General features: G+C 40.0%; 1 protein-coding gene across 2 annotated transcripts; it reads right to left on the bottom strand.

Annotated features, from left to right (window-relative positions):
* Nucleotides 1-50: 50 nt before the first annotated feature.
* hibadha (3-hydroxyisobutyrate dehydrogenase a) lies at nucleotides 51-22,796 on the bottom strand. 2 transcript variants are annotated; one of them, XM_082522276.1, is made up of 8 exons: nucleotides 22,653-22,796; nucleotides 20,825-20,985; nucleotides 20,581-20,690; nucleotides 20,283-20,404; nucleotides 9,138-9,271; nucleotides 6,686-6,762; nucleotides 1,765-1,921; nucleotides 51-1,387 (listed from the first exon to the last, which is right to left on the bottom strand). In XM_082522276.1, the coding sequence occupies exons 1-8, from the start codon at nucleotides 22,720-22,722 to the stop codon at nucleotides 1,229-1,231; spliced, it is 990 nt and encodes a 329-aa protein (XP_082378402.1). In that variant the 5' UTR covers nucleotides 22,723-22,796; the 3' UTR covers nucleotides 51-1,228. The 2 variants fall into 2 exon arrangements, with proteins under 2 accessions (XP_082378402.1, XP_082378403.1); XM_082522277.1 differs by having other exon boundaries at nucleotides 22,682-22,784.
* Nucleotides 22,797-23,009: the final 213 nt, after the last annotated feature.

Genomic DNA, 23,009 nt, shown 5'->3' with positions numbered 1-23,009 from the left:
AAACAAAAATAAAAATAAAAATGATGTTACAAGAAAATACAAACACTGAATACATGGAACAGCTTTTATTTTAGGCTACAGTGTGACTGGATCTGTTTCACAGTGCAAAGACAAACTGTAGACTTATAATGAATTTTACTACAAAAAAATGGCAGTCCATTCAGATTCCTCTTCAGTGCTACACAACAATATGAATTATGCACAGAGCAGGATGAATCATTCCTCTCTGACTTTACACAGATTGTCATACACGCATAGAGGGAGAGAGAGGAGAAATATGGACTGAAGAAGGTGCTTGACAGAACATTTTGCAGTGATTAGAAAACGTTTTAACAGCACTGGTCAAAAAAATAATACTTCATTGGCTCAATAAGCAGATAGAGAAAAGCAGTAACATTAAAGAGATTCTGTGACTGTATCAAAACAGCCCAGCACTTCGCACTGCGATGCACATGGTGCAAAAATAACCAGATATTTATCTCACAGAATAGTAGAGCAAAACTGGTCGATAAAGTGAGGAAATACTTGAATGGTGTACCACAGAAGATTTACTGCAACTTTAGTGAACTCATGAGGTAAAAAAAAAATGAATTAAATGCAGTACTGAATAATGAAAGGAGAAATAAAATGTCAAAAAAACAAAAAAGTAACAAACTCAGTAAACTTTGAACAAAAAAGAGTGGCTTATTTTTGTAACCTTAAACGTAGTGCTGGTATGTGGGTATTGTAAGTATGAAGTAACCTCTTCATGCTCTTCAATTAAATTTCAATTATTATGTGAATCTATACCATTTTTTTTTACCTTTATAGTTTAATATAAACAGGCTGAGGTAACTTGGGTAATAGGGTAACAGTCAAACAGCACAAATCCCCACAAAACAAAACCAAAAAGAACATAATCATGCTTTTACATTAATTCAGTTATTACTTATTACCCTGAAAACCACATATACTTTTCACTGTTACATGTAAGCCTAATCGGAGTCAGTTTTATGATTTCCTTCATATAGACAGAGGAGGATAAAGTGAAAATATGATTTAGCTAATGTAATGAGGGGACATGGGTCGAAATGGTATGAAAACTGGGTAGCAGGTCTGTGCTCGACTGCAAGGCCTTAGCATCTCCTGAGCATACTGGGATAAGGGGCACAGGGGTGTGTGCAGCTCTGGTGTGTGTTTATGTGTGTTTGTGTATTGTAACAGCAGAGTCAGTGTGCTCCCCTTGCATTCATTGTCCGTCCTCCTCACGCAGAAACTGGAACACGGATGAGAAATCCTTATTAGCGTAGCCGCGAGAGCACATGACTCGGTAGATCTGGTGAGCGAGGGAACCCAGAGGGACAGGTGTCTTGGTGTTGGTGGCAGTGTTTTGCGCCAAACCAAGATCCTTTAAGCACAGACATGAGAAGAGAGGGACAAGCAGTCAGAAAAAGTGACAGGTGCAAACAGATCCTATGAACAGCTCAAGAAAACCGGTTTTCAGAAACATCTTTATTTTAGTGTGTAGGATATGAAGAAATGTCTGCCTCATTAGATGATGAGCACATACTGGATTTAAAAAAAATATTCTTGACAATTCTCTTCCTGTTAAAAGGGGGATTTCTTCGTCCCCACTGTACCCAAAAACCCAAGAATTCTCTATACAGATTCTTGGATTTCAGAACACTTTCATTATCAGTTTATGTATTGATAAGATGAACTGATTATTAAACACATCAGACATTAAGAATCACAAATAATACAACCAGAACACAAGCTTAGTACCTTTGCCATTAGTGTGGTTCCAAAGCCGCCCTGGTAGTTGTTGGCAGAGGGAACTCCCTCCATTACTCCAGGGACAGGGTTGTACGTGTCGCTGGACCAGCAACGACCTGAGGACATATTTAGGATTTTTGCCAACAGCTTGGGATCCAAACCCAGTCTGCAAAAAGAAGAAAATAGAGTTAAATAAGTTCTGTCTTTGACACATGTGAAATAGTTTTATTTGTCTGAAGGTGTACAACACTAAATTACATTGCAACTAAATTACAGTTTTAACAATTCTAGCTGTTAATAATAATTAAAAAAATTTTTGCATATACTATTATATATTGTACATATATTTATTAGTTTCAGATTTAGCCATTCGTATATATTTTGCCTGTTTATGTTATTGTATTTTGCACAACTCTGTTGCTTGTGAAGCTCGCACACAAGAATTTCACTCGCATGTGCTGTACCAATGTACCTGCACATGTGATGTGACAATAAAAGTGATTTGATTTGATTTAATAGCCCAAATAACACCAAATATGGTGGTTTTAAAGAAACCTAAAATATCATACTACTATTACAACATGTTTCAGACAAAAAAAAAAGTCAGAAAATTACTTTACTTTCAAACTTTTAGCATCTTAGAATGACATGGAGAGGAAAACTTTAAAAAATGGTAGGCACAAACAAGGAAAGAGGAGTTATGCAAAATATAGGGAGGAAATGGGACAGAGTTGGGTTGAAGAGGACCAGTGGGACATAAGAAATGTGGCAAAAGGTGGGTGTGGGGGTGCCTGGTGATTGTAGTGACCCCCAATGAACCTTATGCCTCACTGTGACCATTCCTCAGTGTTAATGGCTGAAGGCTTTGTAATGCCGGCTAATGCAGTATTGATGTTTACCACTACATCTATCCTTCATCCCTCTTTCAAGAAAGTGGAGGAGGAGAAGTGGTTAAGCAGCACAGGGGAGCCATAAACCTCGCTGTCACACACAGAGGCACATTCTTAGCTCTGCTGCCCTATTTTGCAGCAACCTACTTTCATATGCAAGAGGACAAACCTCCGGACTATGATAAGAAGTAACCAAAGGCACATGAGACAAAGAAAGAGACTGAGGGTAGACAGACAGAAGCAATGAGTGAAACCGAGCAGGGAGGGTGTAACGACGGCGTCTGTGTCGACCGTTCAACATGCCATATTAATGGTTTTAAGGCCAGTATAAAGCTGACCACATCAAGTCCTGGCTGCCTCAGTTTACTGTTACTTACAGGCCTGTAACTCTATTCTGCTCTCAATATGACTATTAAACTATCATAGGTCTTTAAGGCCAGCACCCTCCCTCCTTCCCTCTCTCCACCTGGCTCTCATTCTGCCATTACTGCTGCAGTTTTATGAGCTGTCTACTAACTAATTAAGAAAAGGAATTGCATTTACACTCTCTCCATGTCTCGCCCTCCCCCTTTCCTCTCCCCTTCATCTCTTATGTGTCCGCTCAGACTCCCTAATTTTTTAACAAACAGTTTTGGAAGTGTGGCATGAGTGGTTCTGCACGCGCTGGGTTTTTTCTTCTTCTTCTTTTTTAATGGTAGTCTAGCTCATGATAGCTTTCTTAGTTTATGTCTGTAAGCATCCCTTGCCATCCTGCTTCCCCTCTACCCTTCCTCCCTCTTCCATGCTGACACCTTCCTGTCTAAGGACTCATGGGGACATATGTTTGACATCGCACAAGCCTCCCCCCCCCCACACACACACACACACACAAGCAAGCAGCCCCTCCCTGTGTTCTGGGTCAGCAGCTGAAAAGGTTACTGGCTGAGCTACAATAAAGCGCGTCCGAGCGCGCAGATCGTTTGTTATAGCGGCCATAGACGCTGACGGGGAGCTGTTGTCCTCTGTTAACGATAAATCAATGAAGTTCCCCTCTTGCTCCCATCACAGAGACACACACGACAAACTGTTCGCACACACTCATACTCAGCTGCGGTTATTAGCTGACGCAGTGGTGTTGTTCCTCGCCTGCGGTAATTTGCGTGGAGAAGAGGACATGTCACGCTTTAACAAGATTGACATGGATAATCAGACATGAACGGTGTTGCTGTGTAATGCTGGTGCAGATAAAAATAAAATAAAATTAAGAAAAAAAAAAAACAGTAAGAGAGATGGTGCTGAAGATTCAAACGAGAGGGGAGGGTGTTTATGTCCTGGGAGCTCTAGCAGGTGGAGTTCATTTGCAGCGCTGATATTAACCGTCTCTTTCATTATGATTAGCTTCTCGATCTCATCAGACGCCACAAGAGAGGAAGCCCAGCCTCTTCCCCATTTAATATATCATTAAAGAGCTAACGAGCACATACACACACACACACACACACACACACACACACACAAGCACTTACTATTCCATTTATAGAGGCAACAAGCGCGTTTATCACGCGAGTTTAATCTTCATCTGAACATATGCTCACGATTCATCTCAACTATAGAGAGAGGAAGGGAACGATGTGTTTGTGCTCATGTATGTTGTGGTGAACCTATTTCTGTCTCTCTGCTAAAAGGGTCTTGTTATAAACTCTGATTTGCCTGTTGTCCTCCCCATAAAAAGAACAAAGGAGCAAATATGTATGCTCCTACTTGGGCATCGGCAACTGCGTATTTGTACGCATGAATGGGCGCAGACACACAGGTTTGCAAGGTGAACTGTAAAAGTGTCATATGAGCGTCACATGGGCCAGTCGTCTCTACTCTTATCTTCATATGTATCATTAAAATCACTGCTGCTCCTCTCCACTGCTCTATGATACTCTCTGCAGCTTTTCATCCTTCTTTTACTGACTGCTTGGCTGCTTTCAAATATTACAGCAGGCCCCCCCCCCCCCCAAAAAAAAGAAAGAAAAAAATGGATTAAAATAATAAAATAAAGAATGTAAAGCAAATATGGATGGGAAGCAAAAGCCAAAAGCAAGGAATTGAAAATACATAGAAAGAAACGGTCTGCATGGGAGAGTGTGTTTGAGTGTGTGAGTGTGTGCGTGTGCTGATAATTGTCATGCGTGGCCATTCCTTGCACTAAGAGAACGTCACGCTCTGCTGGAGACGGCCCAAGCTTCCATCTGAGATCAACAAATTAGCTCCATGAACAGAACTCTCTGTGTGTGTGTGTGTGTGTGTGTGTGTGTGTCTGCCTGCATGTACAGGTAAGGAAACACACACACACACACACACACACACACAAACACACACACACACACACACACACACACACACACACACACACACACACACACACACAAAAGAAAGGGCAGCTCTATCAGGCCCAAGTCCAACATGATAAAATGTTATTGCCGTTTTCCTGCAAATTGCCTGTGAGTGCTTAGCCTCCTTTGTCTTGAATTGTGTCGGTGTGTGTGTCTGCACACATGCACCAAAGAGAGCGTTCTTTCTGCATAAGAGGCTGGGCCGCAATGCAGCATGGGAGATTTACGGGTGTGGGCTCCCTCTAAACGATGACAGTCTTTGTCAAGCCCTCTAATAAAGCCCCAGAGATTGGCTAGCAAGAAGAGGGGGAAACTGAAACACACACAGACACACACACACAGACACACACACACAAAATGGAATCAAGACTGAATATGGGTCAGTCTTGAAAAGATATGAAGATAATTCACAGTCAAAGTGAAGAGATGCGGTAGTTAGTATTCCTATTTTTGTTATAGGAATACATTATAATGATGTGAATTGTGAGAAGTTGTAGTGGTAGAAAACTGCTGCCTTCAGTATATCTGGATGTAAATTTGTGTGTCTGTGTGTGTGTGCTTCAGAGACAGTGTGGCAATGTGTAAATCTGCGTTGCTCCCTTAATGCCTCCATATTTCAGAGGCATAGTGAGGGGATTTATGTTCGACTGCTCATGCCAATTTTCCTCCTCTGTCTCAGCACAGATAAATCAGTCGCACTAACACAGCTGCACTGTGCAAAGAGGAATTCATGGACGCTCATGAACACCCGTGCAGAAAACGCGATGCAAATACCATTTTACACTGTAAAGGCCGTAAAATCGCATTATAGCCAGAGAGTAAACAGAAGAAACAGTCCATTATTGACAAGGAAAATACATAAATAGAACAGAATATAAAATCTGAAGAGTATAAAATCTATAAAAACTGATGTATAAGCTTCCTGTATGCAAGCCGCACTTAAAAATTCTACAGACCAAAACAAAGTATGGGTGCTGTGGTGCATTTTAAGTCCTCACATGATTTCTAGTGCTATAAGATTGCAGTGCAATCCACCGGACTTCACCTCCCATCATCCTCAGCTTCCTGGCCAAAGAAGCTTTGTGTCACGAGGAGGAATCATGAATGATGGGTTTTCTAGGTGGTGTTCAGTAGCAGAGGTGTGGCAGGATTCTGGTGAGAGCTCAATCAGCAAATGTAAATCAGACAATGTGGCTCCACCCCCTCATCCATCTCTCTTTAGCAGAGGCGGCTCTGACTTGGGGCAGGGCTGACCCCTTCACACTCCCATAAACTACACACACACACACACACACACACATGCACCCACACGTTTCTAAACCTGTATTGTAGTAGTAAATTACAGTTACAGCTACATCGCTGGCGTAGTAATTGACCTTACTGTGACAACTATATCTAACAGCAATAATAGCAGAGTTAATGTGTGGCTAAAAGGTAGTAACCTCAAAATATGTCCTTGTAATTTCACTGTACTTGTTCTTTCGTTTTTGCAAATTCATCAACAACAATAAGGAAATCTGGATCTGGATGTACTAAATCCCTGTACACCTATGTACAGCTGTGTTAGTGCTACCCACAGACAGCTATCTCTACACTAATCATTCCCATGTAAATGAATCCACTGATCATACACTTCCTTATTATTTTATCTTTTAGCAGAGCATTTGCTTACAGTACCTGATACCAAGGTTCATGGTCTCCGCGGTCCCAATCATCCCAATCGCCAGCAGCATATTGTTGCAGATTTTAGCTGCCTATAAGGGTGTGAAAGAAAGATTTTTATAAAGGAATTATTATGTAAATGATGAAGTCTGCAAAACAAAATATAACACACAACAGTAAATCTCAGATAATCTGACTCTGGAATAGACGAGTGAAACACTTCAATGGCCACTAATGCTTAAATGCTACATTTTTAATGGTCATCTTTGAAGTAATGGGATCATTTCAATTATTTTAAGACTTCTTTTCAAGAAAATGCAACGTATTATATCATTTTAGATGTTTTTTTGGTCAAATCCAATCTGGCATTTCTTTTGTTATGGTTGATAACTAGGATAATAATAATAATGATTTGGTCCTGAAGGATTTTTTTCCCTCTCAACCATGGAAAGGATCCTGCCACAAACCAGCACTATTGTCCTCAGCGGATGTCCAGAGCTTCCTATGCTGCCAAGGTTACTAGCATGTTGTTTTTTCCCCTCAGAATGCATCAAGCTGTTGAGTTTCTCACTTCTATTGTTCTTGCCATCTCTCTGTAGGATTTGCAGTTTAAAGACGGTCTGTTTCACTTGCAATGACAGCTCCTAGATCCAACAACAGCTTCCAAATGGATGCGCCACACTTGGAATAATCTCCATACATGTAGCTAATGAAGAAATTCTGAAGTAGCCCACCTCTATCTACAAAACAGTTTTTAAGTGAATTATCCAATTATAAATGAGGCCCAACAATCTGGACTTCTAGCCCAATTTAGCCAATATAGCAAATTACCTTTTAACATGTAAACAAAAAATGTATTTCCATAATAGACTGATTCAGTGTTAATTTGAAGTTTGAGTAGACTTTATTTTGGTGGGTTTCCCAAGCCACAGACTTCATTTCGGTAAAACATGCAAATCCCATTGATATGCATGGGGCTTTGGTATTAGGTCAATAAACAATTACTGTCACTTCATAAAGTGTCTCATGACCTGATGATGCTCACCCAGTCATCTTCTTAAGCCCACATTGCTTTGCAGGACTTTTTCTTGACTAATTGTTTGTATAGTGGCTTATTTCGATAACTATATTCATAATCAGAGGCTGCTTAGCATCACCAGGAAGATTTAAAAAAATTGCACTGATTGTGAAAATATGTAGTATAACGAATGTAGAATGTGCAAGTAAAGAAACTTTAGTATGTAGACACTAAACATGAACAACACAGTTGTAAGGTGGCCATTTGGTGCTCAATTGAGCTGTCAAATGAACAAATATATATAATTGTGGGATTTGTATAAAAATATTTGTATATGCCATATAGACACAACATCTTAGGAAATGTTTATGCAGAGTTTCATCAGGACTGGTCCACTCATCTAAGATGACATAGGGAATATACATACATTAGATCCTTTGGATAAATCATTATGAAAATAAATTACTGGAGGAATTGTAATAATATGGAAGAAGTCATGTTCTTATAAAACTATTTTATTAATGCTGCAGCATTTATGGGGTCAGATTGACTAAACAGTGGAAATTTGTGTTGAGAAAGGTTCTGGTCAAATTAGGTACAATTGTTTAAGGGCATTTTCCACCCATCAATATGTAAGAAAGAATTACAGCACGGTATTTCAAAATTGCATAGTCCAGCATGTTACAATATTATTACAAAGATTATTTGTAACAATACTGTAAGCAAGATGATGCTACATGCAGCAGAAACAACTGATACTTCTATAATTATAGGAGTTATCATGATTTCTTATGTGTGCATTCTAGCCTACATTTATTCTGTTTATAAAGTTGATAGAAGTTTTGTTGCTGGTGTTTTTGTTTGTTTGTTTGTTTGTTTTGTTTTCCTTTAAAGCAACATCAGAAATCTGGAGTAAACACTGTGTGCTGTCCATGGTCCTGAAATGTGAAACACAATTGGAAATCTGAATCTCGTTAAGTTTTTCAGGTAAGGTTTGTTTGGGATTTATGAAACATGAAATTAATAGTTGATTAAAGTTGTGTTTGACTTCTGAAAAATGAACCAAAGCCAGTGGGTTGCAAAACTTTTTGGAAGAGCTATTATTTAAAGAGTTTTAATTGGAGGTTCTAAACAGTCTCCAATATACTCCGGCAAATATTATATGTACTGATAACTACATATTCTGGCAAAAAGCACAACATGAGTAGAAACTTACAAACCTCACTATATAGTTATCTGCTCAAATTTTGAAAGCTATTGTAAACATATATACGGAAAAAGACCAGACTTTCAAATGTCCACACTTTTCCATTGATAATTTTTTGCCTTGGTGTCCTATAATTTTGGCCATAGTGTCTTAGAAGTATTGGTTGAGGCATCAAATCTATGTCCCTGTGTGAAATGCTGTTTGTATTTATGCAGTCATTATGTTTAGACATTCCTTATTACCTGTCCAGTGCCGACCTGTCCGCAGTAAATAACATTTGCTCCCATGCAGGTGAGCAACTCCTTTGCTGCGTTGTATTCCTCGACCACTCCGCCTACCATGAAGGTGAGTTTGGCCATGCTGGCAGCTCCAACACCTAAACACACCACATGCTGATATTAACATTAACTGATGTGAGCACATCACTAATAAGACACACACATTTCACATATTGATGTCTAGTCTTTAAAAGTTCAACGCATATGTGCAGACCTGCAAAACACATGAAATAGTTAATGAAAACTGGAACACAAAGTTCAGGTGTTGATACATGTTGAACTAAAATATGTGAATTTTCCACACGAGACATAATATATCAGCCATATGACTGGTTTAACACTACCAACTGTGTCTAAAAGGTCAGCTGTGCTCTGTTCTCTGTGTGCATGTGTATGCCAAACTCTTAGTGGGACAGACGTGTTAAGTAGTGCTGTACCAGAGGGACAGAGGTATCTTTAAAAGCCGATTGTTGCCATCATCCACTGCACAACTCTCATGGGATCCCTTGGCTTTTGTCTTGTCACCCCTTCTCTTTCATATACACACACACACACGGACACACGAGCAGCTGTGCCTGAGGCCAGCCCCCTATCTCATGGGGGTATCATTGACAGGCGAGAGGGGTAATTAACTTTACACTTTATCATGTTCAATTAGGCGTCCCTCCCCGTGCCTGATGGCTTAAGGAGCGTGCCATGTTGTAGGAGGCAACCTCACCCCACTGACTCACAGCCCACCCTCTCCACAGGGTCCTTAATGCTGAAATAACCTCTTTTCAGAGTAGGCTGAATCCAGCCGGTCTGAGTCTCTTATGCAATGGCTCCTTTCCCTGTATGCTTCAGTGATTAGCCAGTGTCAGTTAAAGCTGATTATTATTAATATTTGTCTAAATAAACACACAAATATGCTTTTGGGACAGCCGAAATCACCAGATTATGAACCTGGAGGAACCCTCTGAACTTTACATTCAATTTCATTAGCTGTGTTGTTAAATGTACACATTAAAATAACTTGGTTAGGTTCAGCAAATGTTTTGATTAAATATTTCAAATTCACAGGAGCGAGACCCACTTCATTATCACCTCTACACTGGGCCAGTGCTAAAGGACATCTTTTGTATATGTCTGCAGTAACAATGACTTTGCATAGCTCAGAATGATGAAAGCTCTACCAGGGTAGATTTTAAAAAAACAACAACTCAAACCCAAAAAAACACTACCAACAAAAACACAATGAGAATAGAGCAGCACTAAAAAATACGTTATTATTTATTTTTCCTGTAAGAAAAAAAAAAACAAGAGGAAATTGTAGAATGAGGATATGTAGTTTGACTGTCTTTTACGGGGGCCATCCACCCTTAATGAAAGCCTTAACAGTGAAAGCCTAATAATGTCGGTGTTAATAATTAAAAGGGAATTACTGGGGACAAAGCAGCTGAAATCTAATTGTTAGATGTCACTGCAGAGGCAAGGAAAGGAGAGGAAAGACAGGGTTTATAGTAAATTTCCATTGCTCAAATATCCCCCCCCCCACCTTCTTTAATTGGCTGTGCTGTTGTCACATATATGATCATGCCACTACACTGTATGTGTGTGTCTGTGCATGTGTATTTCAGTGATGAGCTGTCAGAAGGTCATTAGGGCCACATAATGAAGCCCAAAGCCCATGCTGCAGCAGCTGCATACGGACCACGGCTAACATGCGCTCAACATACGGCCGCCACACACACCAATCATACACACATATGGTCCACAGACATGATGGATTCTCTTCCCTTCTTGCTATTTGATGTCTTCTTATTTATTTGCTTAAATTCTTTTTAGCATAATTGATTCAAGTTTTATTTGATGTAACAAAGTTTCCATTTAATGGCAGAACAGTTTTTTTTAGTCTAAAAAAATGGAAACTGGATTTTACTCCAGTATCGAGCACATAGTGAACAGTGTGGTGTGCAGTGAAGTCACAGAATTCTCTTCACATTTTCATTAAAGTAATGGAAATAAATAAATAAATAAATAAATAAATAAATAAATACATGACTAAGAATAATAATAATAATAATAATAATAATCATAATAATCATAATCATAATCATAATAATAAGTACAATTACCAGCACTTTTTTTTTTCTTCTGATATTTTTACCATCCCATTTTGCAGTTTCTATGCTGCAGGCTGAGCCTCACAAATACAGATACACACACACACAATGAGAAAGAGCAGTGTGACGACTGTGCTGGTTCATTAGTGGAGATCACTGTTTGCGGACGACTAAAGAGGAGATTATTGATAACACAGTCAACGTGCTGATCGATATATCTCACTAAGGAGAAAAAGAAAGCGAGTGAGCCAAAAGAGAGCAAGAGAGAGGGATAAAGAAAGAAGTACGAGGAGAGAGCGGTGCAGAGATGACAGCAAAGAAGGAAAATGATCTCTCTCTTTTTACCTCCCAGCATCCCTCCCTCAAATTAACTAATCACCCATAATAAGCTCTTATGATGTGTAGTGGATTTCTATAAGGAGTGACACCAGGATGATCGAAGATCCTTGTTTGTAGCAGAATAACACATCATTAGCATAACAGTGTGTGTATGCGTGTGTGTTACTGTGTGTATACACTGTGTGGGTATCAGTGGGTCCATTCTTTGTGCATGGGCTGAAGTGCATTTGTGTCTGTATGTATGTCGGTATAAAGTGTGATTTTAATATTGTGTCTATGCGCTGAATGTACTTTCATAGGGTATTTATTGTGTGTGGTGTATGTGTGAGGGGACGTCCCATTCTCGGGCCGGTCCTGTCAGAGACGGATTAAAGAAGAATCCTAATGAGGCTTCCTGAGCGCCGGGTATGCTGGCTCATCCATCCCAGCGGGAGTGACAGTCCTGGATCATTAGCACTGCACAACTACACAACGCCCCCTAGGGGGAACGAGAGAAGGTGTGTGTATATGTGTGGGGTTGGGGGGTTGGGGGGCACCTATGATAGAAGATTCAGGCTAGAGACAGTAATGGAGGGATGAGGATGCTAAGAAGATATCCACAAGGAATGACAAAGCAACTATATATTGAATAATAAATGGAGGTATACACAATTATGCCAGAGTGCTACAAACAATACACAATGTCAACTCTTTCAAGCACTCCCAAAAAATTGTACAGGGGCATGTTCATCTTTATTCCCAAACTGGTACGTAATACTTTCCTGGGAAATAACTCCCTTGAAGCAGAACCACCATCTTCCTCGGTCACGTTCGCTTACCAACATCCAGGGGACATGTTTGGGTTGACAGAGTGGTGGATGCTTACCTCCTCTCCCCAATATCAACCAAAGTAAATATTCTCAGACCGAGCTGAAGTTTGCTGGACTATTAACTTTGACTCTGACATAAAAGGTTGAATGAAAGGAGAAAAAAAGTCTCTTAACGCATTGTAGAAAGGATGGAAGGGCAAGACATTTAATGTGCTTATGTGAGTGTCTGTGAGGCCCATGCAAGCCCCTTTATCTCAAATCCTCTATTACCAAAAGACTAGTTAATAAGCAAGCAATCAAGCGCCGTTAGGACAGATGCTCAACAGCAGGCTTCGATGACAGCCTTTAACCATGAACATAAGAGACTGAAACTACTTGTGTGAGGGCAAAGGAAGATCAGAGACAGAGCTCTGGTTTGGGCTGTTTGTAGTAAATGCTAAGTTCATTAGCACTTCTTTCATTTCACACGAAAGAATCAACCAAAGCAATTCATGACAGCCATATAAGCCTTTTAAAACTGAGCTCTTTTTGAAGTGGTGCGTGCAAGTACAAAGCAAGTGACAATGAGCGTGAACATGTGCACGCAGTATCTGTGCACGTATGCGAGTATCAGAGGCAGGTGCAGATCTCAGAGTTGGCCGCCAGTAAGACGTCAGTTGGAGGTTCTGAGGCTCCGTCTCAGAGTTACGAGCCGCATGTAAACCAGTAGCCACTTTTTATTGGTGGTGGGTTTAAATTAAACTACATTTGTGAATATGAGGCTACACAAACAACACAAAATGGCAGACACACATGCACACACAAGAAGGGATGTTCCCAGTGTTTGGTAATGAATGACGCATTTGACAACGTTCCAAAAGCCTGCTTTTTTTCCCCCCGCGGAGAGATTAAACGGAAAAACACTTGGAGCAAAGGCAACACCTATAATATCATTAGAGCTCCACAAAACACACAATTTCCTCAAATGATAATGTAACTGCTCTTACTGCAAGAATGCCACGAAAGCTTTAAGGATACGCAAAACTTCATATCACACCTCTGGGTTTGAATGTACTTGGTGTAAACAAACTCTGGCACTGGCAATAGACTAGACTGTTTGTCTTTAACTATATGCACATGCAAAGTTACTCTGGCGCAACCACAGTCATCTATAATTCAGAATGAAAAGTGCCTTCACACTTAATAGAGTAACAGGCTTAAATGAATAAGAGTTGACTGCTTAGAATTAAAATCAGTGGGGTAGGATGTTTACAGGCCAACAATGCAGCCTCACGTGATCCACCATCATAATTACACGCGAGAGCAGATCTTTTTCGCAAACAAATTAAAACCCTGAATGGGCCCCCGTAAAAAGTGGAAAGGATATCGAGTAAATAAGTGAAATGGGACGAGGGTGTGCGTTAGCCCACATCGGCAGGAAAAAAAAAATCAGCAGTTTCAACAGGTTTTTGCTGCCAATTTTACTAATGCCACTCTGTTGTGTTAAAAACAGACACTTTATCAGCTCCACTTAACGAGCACAGCCCCATGAGAACTGACTCCTGCACACATATACTCTGTGAGAACCTCGTGTGAGCAGGCGACTGCAAAAAGTTTGGGTTTGGGGGGAAAAAATTTGAGAGAACAAAATTGTTGCATGTAAAGTTACGACAGTCTTGAGAATTTGGTTTGCAGTGCCTGTCCACTTACCATCAGGTCAGGCCTCATCATGATCATCACCATTATTATCATCATCATCATCATCATCATCAGTAACTGATCTTTTCCAGAGGGGAGTACCTGGTCAATTGTAAGTGACAGAATAGAGCAAGCAAGAGAGAGCCACAATCAATCCTTTGCCCGGCCCAATGAGACTCATCTAGGATAGACCGAGTTAATAATGATCCTCAATTAGGCTGTTAGCAGGCAGACACACACACACACACACACACACACACACACACACACACACACACACACACGCTTTTCTACAGACAAAATGTTAATTCACGTGTAGATGAGTGTCATGCAGTGTGACGTTTGGGCTACGTTTGATGGACAGAGACTTTTTGTATGACGTATAGACCAGCTGACTATTTGTCTGCACGCTCACGTCCACAGCAGATGACACAGGGGCAGAGTTGTGAGAACCAGTCTCCCAGCTGCTATGGGTCCACCTCCATCTGGAGCATAGGCTAGAACCCCCACATCACCACCGCTCCATCATCGTCATCATCACCCTGCCTGGTCACTTTACCACCCTACACACTCCCTCACTCCCCCTCCATGTCACCAGGGCCTGTCAGCAAGTCGCTTGTTATGCTAATCTAGTCTTTGGACGATGGCCACTCTCTAGTACTGGTTAGCCGTGACAGACTGCGACAGCACCACCCCCTGCCTGTCCAACCTGATTCCTTAACTCAGTCTTAGAGTCCCCACCAACCTTCAGGCTCATCTTCTTAAATAATTCTATTCCCAGACTGGATTAGGTTTCACGAAAACATTTAGACTGGGTTTTAATGAGACACACAAGTGCTACCCTATTACTGTTCTACCTATCACACTATGTCGCATTTCTAGATTTTTGCCAGTTTTTCCAAAATACCAGAGTGAAATATCTGTAAAAATACAGCACTAAATATACATGCATAAATATATAGTGTAAAACGCTTTAAAAACTATTCAACAAAGACAGAAAATACAGATATATAGTGTAAGCTTTGAAAGCTGTGCTGTAGTAAGGCAACACAACAGTGAAATGGTGCAGAGTGATTACAAATCTATGTTAGCTTCTATGTTAGAAGAACCAAAGCACAAATACTCTGTTACTTTATGTAAGTAGAGTATTCAGGTATTTGTACTCCAGTATTTATTTTTTGGATAACTTATGTTTACTCCTTACATTTTATATATGTACTTTCTACTCCTTACATTTTCAAAAAAACCCAAACTCATTACTTAAGGTTCAGCAGAATCATCTATAGGGTTTAACTGGACTGGAAGGAGTGCAGGAGTTCGTAAGGTGTGGTAATGTCGTAAGTGTCAGGCAATTTCAAATGCAACATTTCTATCAGCTCAAAAAACATTAGCAAACACACAAACTGTTTGTGAGCAGTTGTAGGTACAGCTGTTGTATTTTCCAGGGAGAAAGCTAACTTCACTCAGAGATGGAGAAAAATGTAGGAAGACAGACAGGACAGGGCAGGACAGGATTTAAAGCTAAGGACTGCTCAGTGACACTTGATAAACTAAAAATTTAAAGCTTGCATGTAATGTCATAATTTTACTCACATATTGAATTTGTATATGATATGTAGTGTGGTGAATTCGCAGTAAAGCACTGTGTTGGACTAGTGCACAGTGGCTGTGGTGCTCATGGTCAGGTTTAGGTTGCATCAAGTGTAGCAGAGATGAATTTGCATTTAAGCTGATGATGCTTACATTTATTCACTGAATTTAGACTTTGTACCAATTGTATACCTTCTAGTATAAAGGCAGTATAAACAGCATAGCGCCAGTGTAAGGGATGGACAACAGCCAAGACAGCTGTGAAATTGCTGACATATTGTTGAATTCAGTTGCGTAAATCTACAAAGAGCAGCAGGTCAGCTGATCACAGCCTGCACAGTAAGAAAATCTACTAAAGCTCACAATGGAAGTTATTGGGAGCTGTGATTTTTTTCCCTATGCTGAGACACTACACAGATCTTAGTGTTCACCCACCTGCTGGATCCCACTGTAACCCCTGACTGTACTCATTTTACTGTTTAGCTGTGGAGGCAAAGTCCCCCACTACAAAGTAGGCTACAGAAAATAGTTAGATTTTAAAATGATCTTTCAGTGCTTATGTTCTACATAACTAATTTAAGCTGAGTATGTTTTGGAATTTGGACTTGAATAAGATTTGTATTCTCATCTACTAATATTATTTTATTATTATATTAATATAGCACAAAGTTCAATTTCCTTTGTACAAAAATGGTTAGAAAAATGAGCTCCTTTTTACTTTCTTATTTTGAGTACATTTCAGAGCCTGTACTTTTTCCACCTCTGACAATCTCAAAGAATTTCACCTTCAGCAGACTGTGAGTAACATTTGAGAGCTAGAGTGAACGAGTGAGTGGTTTCCTGCAAATCTCTAGAGGCAAAAAACAACTTGGTCCATATTTTATGATAAATGTGGCTAAAGAAACTAAGATTTGTAAGTACAATGACACATTGAAGACTATTTCAAGTATCACAGCTGAAAACTTCCAAAAATCAAGTTTTGAATAGGTAAAATGTAATCAAAGGAATTAGTGTTACATTTTGACAGTTACAATTACAACAAGGGTTTATTGGCCAGCTTTTGCCCTGAGCTATGAACTCTATCACACAGTCTTCATCAGACACTGGAGTTTGCCTGCTTCTCACTTAACTGCTGACCAGCAAGGGAAGTCACTGTTCAGATTTAATTTGTAATGCCTCTGGTCTATGGTCACTTAAGAAATGCACAAGAAAAGCTTTTTCCAACTACTATTACCAGAGAAAAGGCTTTCCTGGTTTACAATTAAAAAGTATTCAGGAAAAGGTAAACTAATAAATGCTAATAATCTTAATTATACTGCTTTTTCTGTTTTATTATTTGTGCATATCAGTTTAAACCGTAGTCAAAGTTGATTTTTTTGGAAGAAGATCTAGTGGACTGGAAGTGTTGACTGATGGACAAACTAGCGCCAGCCTTGGCTTGAACAAGCTCCTACAAGCTGAAGGATGACGTTCAAACTGTCAGCAAATGACACACTGCAAAGCTAAGGTTGAGTTGATGTGGTATGGATATGATTAGAGTGGTGTTGAGACTCAGCCTAAATAGGTAGTTAGCGGAGAATTATAAGACCTCGCAAACAAGCAACATTAGCCCAAATTCCTACAGTCCCACAGCAGCTAGGCTGCCTCTTGCTTTCATTTGCACCGACAGCTGACTTTCCCAGCAATGGGAAAAACACAATGAAAGGTTTTTAGGGCCTTTTTAAAGCCATCGTCCGTTAGCTATGTGGCAGCCCACCATGGGCACACAGACACAAACACAGGCATTCTGGGTAATTACTGCTAACGACCCACCGCTTGTCAGCCAGACCTCCTATTTTTGCCATCGCTGTGCCAACACCCTTGGCCTGTGACATCAGAGCTTGTTTTGTTGTGGGACAACTTTGCATGTGGATGCTTTTAATGACTCCAGACAGTGACAGACGTGTGTTGTGTGTGCACAAGCAAACATCAGCATGCATAAAGAACCACAATCTAAGTTAATATAATTGTGTCTGGATAAAAAAAGATGTTCAGAGTGCAGATAAGAACATTTGAACACACACTGTGTGTGTGTGTCCACGTATGTGTGTGCGTGTACCAGAACACATCTGGCTGTGGCACTGCACAGCTGGCTAGTGCAGGGCTAAAGCCAAGATGTTGGTCAATGTGCAAGAATGGAAGCCAGCAGGATGCCCATGAGAAGAAAGTGAAAGTTTTTTTGACTGCTCTTTTTAAGAAGGGTTATGACTGTGCAATTCAGATCCCACGCCTGCCTGCCAAACCTCTAGTGACGCACACAACACACAAACACACATTTCTGTGTAAAAAACACCACCTCACACAGCACAGAAAAGGGATTTATTTTATATCAAACGAAATTCTACATTAAAAATAAAAACAATGCTCAAACCACAAAAAGAGCAGGCTGTGTCTGCAAAAGTTTAACAGTACAGCAGATCACGGCAAGTCTGCTCAGTGTGCTCAGAGGGAAACTGAACCAGTTCTGACTGGATAACACTTTGCCTTGAGTCAGTGGGATCAAACATGTTCAAATGATAGCGTGATATAAATGATACTCAATGACAGAAAACTGTGAGAAGTACTTTAAATTAAATATAATGATACCATTTATCAGGTTGAAACAAGACATGAATGATTTTTAAGTCAGATGCCATATTTTCACTTAACTTTTATTTCAAACTATCTTTCTTTTACTAAGCATACTCTATCAATTTAACCAATATTAAATAATTATTCTCAGAACTAAGGCGCTTCCGTCCACATTTTTCCCCTGTCTCTCACACACACACACACACACACACACACACACACACACCTAACTCAAAAAGTATGACAGTGCCCTGTTTGGGTAGGGTGCCATCTCCTGGTTGGAACAGAGCATGTAACTGCCCAGAGGTGTGCAAAGCAGGGGTGTGGGGTTGGGAGGGTGGGGTGAGCGGGGTTGTTAAGCTCTCTGAAATTGGTTACCAAGTTGTCACTGGGACATTCTTTCACAACCTGTCTTTACAAGTTTGGCTTGGCAACACCACCGAGATGAGATAGATGTCTCCGACCAAATATATCTCATTTACAACAGCAGGAAAATAACAATTCTTAGATTGTAGAGATTGAATGCACTTATTCAAAAACTACATGGCTGAGTTTTATTAAACTTTGTGGAAAGGTTAAGTATGAGTAAAGGAAGGACACTTTCATTTTTATGTGGATCTGGATAGCTTTTTTAAAATAGCAGAATAAGGCATTTGCCTTGGTGGGGACTATGCTCACCAAATGCATAAATCAATGGATCAAAATTATAATTTATTATCAAAAAATTTTCACTTAATTTTTCATCAATTTTCTACTTAGAATGTGCTGGCACTGTGCTCTAAAGTCAGTACCTGGATTTCTGGATATGACTTATGAATGTCTAATGTGACACTGGATGGGCAGGTGCATATAAGGAAAGAATGTCTAGCTGCAGAGACCTGCTAGGTAGCAAGTAAATCATTGGTCACCTCAAGCCAGTTAAAGAGGCCTAGTAAGGAACAGGAGAGGAAGAACGCTGCCAGGGGACTGCACACAAACACTGTCTATAGTGTTTAAACAGTACATGTGCTAAGGCAGAGTAACAAGCTTAAGACTCTGATCTCACTCACTGCAGCCGCTCTGTGCTGCAGACGCCAGCTGGTAAACATGCCGAAAATGGGATAAGTCTATGTTTGTATGGGAGACCGCGGGAGTTTCAGGGTTACGAATTAAAGATTGTGCAATAAAAAGGAAACAGACTGTGATCAGAGTTCGTACTCTGACATGCAGGGGTGTCAGCATGTTGAAATCCTTAACTGCATACCTGAATCAGAAGAACTTTGTGGTTGTGTATGTGAAAGAGAGAAAGAGACAAAGACAGAAAGACTGAGAAAGATGGACAGTTTTACTGCGATGTATCTCCTTCATGTCTTATCTTCCTCTCCCCCTCTTCTCCTGTCCTCCATGTGAGGGCAGTTTCTCTCTTCTTTACGACTCTTTATCTGACATGAAAGGCACTAACATGGGATACCCGCCATTACGGCTCCATCAACATGAAAAGCTCTGACATGGGATTCTCCACTGCAGCTCAGCCCATTAAGGACGACTGGCGATCCTGTGCTCTGTCAAGAAGCTGTCACAAGTAGACAGCGCCAACATAATGAGGACTTAAAACCTTAACCTTGCCTTTAAGACCCCTGGTCAAAAGCTGCAATAAAAGCCTTAAGAGGGCACCTACTGGCTGGCCCGCTCAGTAATTACAATCCGTGTCTGAGCATTAACCCAAAAGGTCCAATAGTTTAGATATACAAAAGAGTGTGAGACAGTTCAGAACTGAGGTTGAAGGGTCACAGGCCTAATACCGTGGTTGGCACAGTTGAATAAATAAACCAGCTGTCTAATTCTACTTTTCACAATGCCAACTAACGTCTCTCTTTTTTCTTTATGTATTTCAAGTCAAGAATGAGCAAATCAAAAACACATAAATCAAGGGAAAGACTTTACAGAATCGAAGACACCAATTGAGGTGTGCTTGCTTACTAATAATTTGTTTTACACAATACCTCCTGACACTGGGGCATCCATGAACACAGCACCCTTCTTCTCTGCAGCAACTGCCATTTCTCTAGATACAGCAGGATCAATCGTGGAGGAGTCAATTAACAAGGTCCCCTTCTTTACCTTCCTGCACCGGGTAAAAGAGAATAAATGAACACATGGATTATGGTAATCAAACTAAGTCCTATCTATTTTTTAAACACGATGAAATCTCCACTTACCATTTATAGATTTTAAAAATACAAAGAGAAGATACATAAATGTCACAGAAATCACAGAGACACCAACAATAACATGTCTTACTTGAGGATGCCATTTGGGCCTGTGTATACTTCTATGACATTGGGACTAGAGGGGAGCATGGTGATGATGCGGTCTGCTTTCTCTGCAACGTCTGCTGGGGAGTCCACTACCTGAAAACCATCACCACAAAATACCCCACTTGATTTTGTGACAGCCTGTCAACTGTCGCACAGAGAAGCTGTAAATTATTGCACAAATAAGTGTTTACATGTGTAAATGCAATGTGTTACTGAGAGTTTATTACCTGGGCACCAGTGTCCTGCAGCTCCTTGCAAGACTGAGGAAAGACATCGGTAGCAATGACAGGATACCCATTTTTTAACAGGTTTTTAGCCATGGGACTGCCCATGTTTCCCAGACCAATAAATCCCACTGGTGTCTTTGAGGCCATTGATCGTGTTGATACTGTTGTAAAAACAAGATTTAGTTGAAATCAGGAGCAAAATCACGAAATCTGAATGAAGACAATACTGCTTTCTACTGCAGGTAGTGCTGTAGACATTTCCCTATGACTAATACCTGGTGTAAAATTCTAACATTATCCAGAAATAAATTAACTAATTAAAAGTGGTTAAAAATATCTCTGATCTCAGTCAGTCCAGTCAGGCTATTAACCACTTCTAGCTTAGCCAAGATCCAGACAGGTTAAAACACAATGGAAACTCTGGCAGTGGACCAACCAGACTGCAACAACAGGATTAGAAAGGGAAGAAAAAGCACAAACGAAAGGCCTAAAGCTTAAATTCAGCAAAGTCTTCACCATACTCAGGAGACCAACTTCTCCCATCTCTCTGTAATACTTAAATGACGACAGGGTATTCTCCAGTGCTGGACTAAAATGACCAAACTTCAAAACTTCAAGTACTGGATACGTAACAATGAATAAGCTTTGTGCTAATGACACACTGACATCTAATGCAGAGGCATATCCATTCTGACAAATCAGAGCTCTACAAAAGAAGAAGAAGAAGAAGAAGAAGCAGCTTTATGGTCCATATTGAAAAAAACATGCATTTACCACTGCACCAAAATCCCCAATTAAAATCCCTCATGTCAAAATCACCATATATTTTATAGAACCAAAAGGTACTACACAACAGAAAAAAGTGTCATCTTATTCTGCAGTATAAGATGACAGCACCTTATTTTTTTTTTTTTTTTACACACTGAATTTTATTCCAATATTGCATCGCTTTATTAGTATAATAGCACAGTGCATTACACTGAACTGCAAACGGCAACTTTTAATAAAAGATTAATAATTATAACAGGATGTTACTTTCTCAGGTATTGCTTGCTATACATGGCTTTCTAAGGTAGCACACTCAGCTGGTGTAACACAGTACAGCACATGTTTGCTTCTGAAACATTTTTAAAACGGGATTTACTTCAGAAACATAAACCAGATAATAGAAAGTGGAGTGAAGAAATCTTTTGCACAAAATTATTGAATGATTTGTTGTTGTTGTGTTTTATTTATTTTATTAATTGTGCACCAATTATTAAATTAATTGGGTCATGACAGTACATCAATCTATCTGAATAATTGATTTATAGAAATTTAATAGGGTTACAGCCCATTTAAAGAGGTTGATGGGTTATCTTCTAAACTACACTGAAATCATTTAAATCAATAGTCACTGTAGATAATTCATAAGAAACAACCTAGCGTGTCTTGTTTGCACTGTAGGAGCGATGAACAGAGTATGTGTTTGCAACAGTGATGCAATGGAAGCTAGTGGTTTTATGTAGCGCAGATTTGTGAGTGGCAATTAAATATTCATATGAACTACCTAAAACCAACATATCGCATATTCCTACTGAGGTCCAAAATGAGCTTTTCGTGCCATTGCTATTTCAGTGTGCTCGTCTTTGTTGCGCATAGTGATGTTCAACTTGGTGACATCGTCCACACTGCAAACACCTAAGTATTCATACTTTCTTCAGAGGGCTAACGAGCTAGCTAACAAGTACAACAGGACTATTCCGCCTGAATTTACCTGTGACCACACATTCGTAAATGAATGAAACGATGCGGAAAAAAAACCCGTCAACATAAGCGAATACATTACCGAAGGCAACGTTGACATGCTTACTCCACCTTAACCATATATATCGAGACCCTCTGAACAGCGAAGCCATACTTCTTTCCCCTTGACCTCGTACGGTGACAGCTGTCAGAGCCAGGAAAGCTACGCCGAAGGGTTATGATCGACAGCATTTTCCACCAATCGTAACGGGGGATAAGTTTGCCAAGCCAATGAAAACGAGGCAAAAGCGGGATATCCTGTGCTTTTACTTATAAATGCTCTTTCAGTCTGTACAACCATTCACTGCCATGGTTTTAAATGAAAATAAAAAACGTAAAACCATTACGTTAAAAACCGAGGTTAAATGCGCAGTCTGTTTTCTGTTTTTTAAATTAATGG

Source organism: Aulonocara stuartgranti, assembly GCF_965226115.1.
Source record: "Aulonocara stuartgranti genome assembly, chromosome: 22".
NCBI classification, from domain to species: Eukaryota; Metazoa; Chordata; class Actinopteri; order Cichliformes; family Cichlidae; genus Aulonocara; species Aulonocara stuartgranti.
This window is presented reverse-complemented; position numbering and strand designations above follow the sequence as displayed.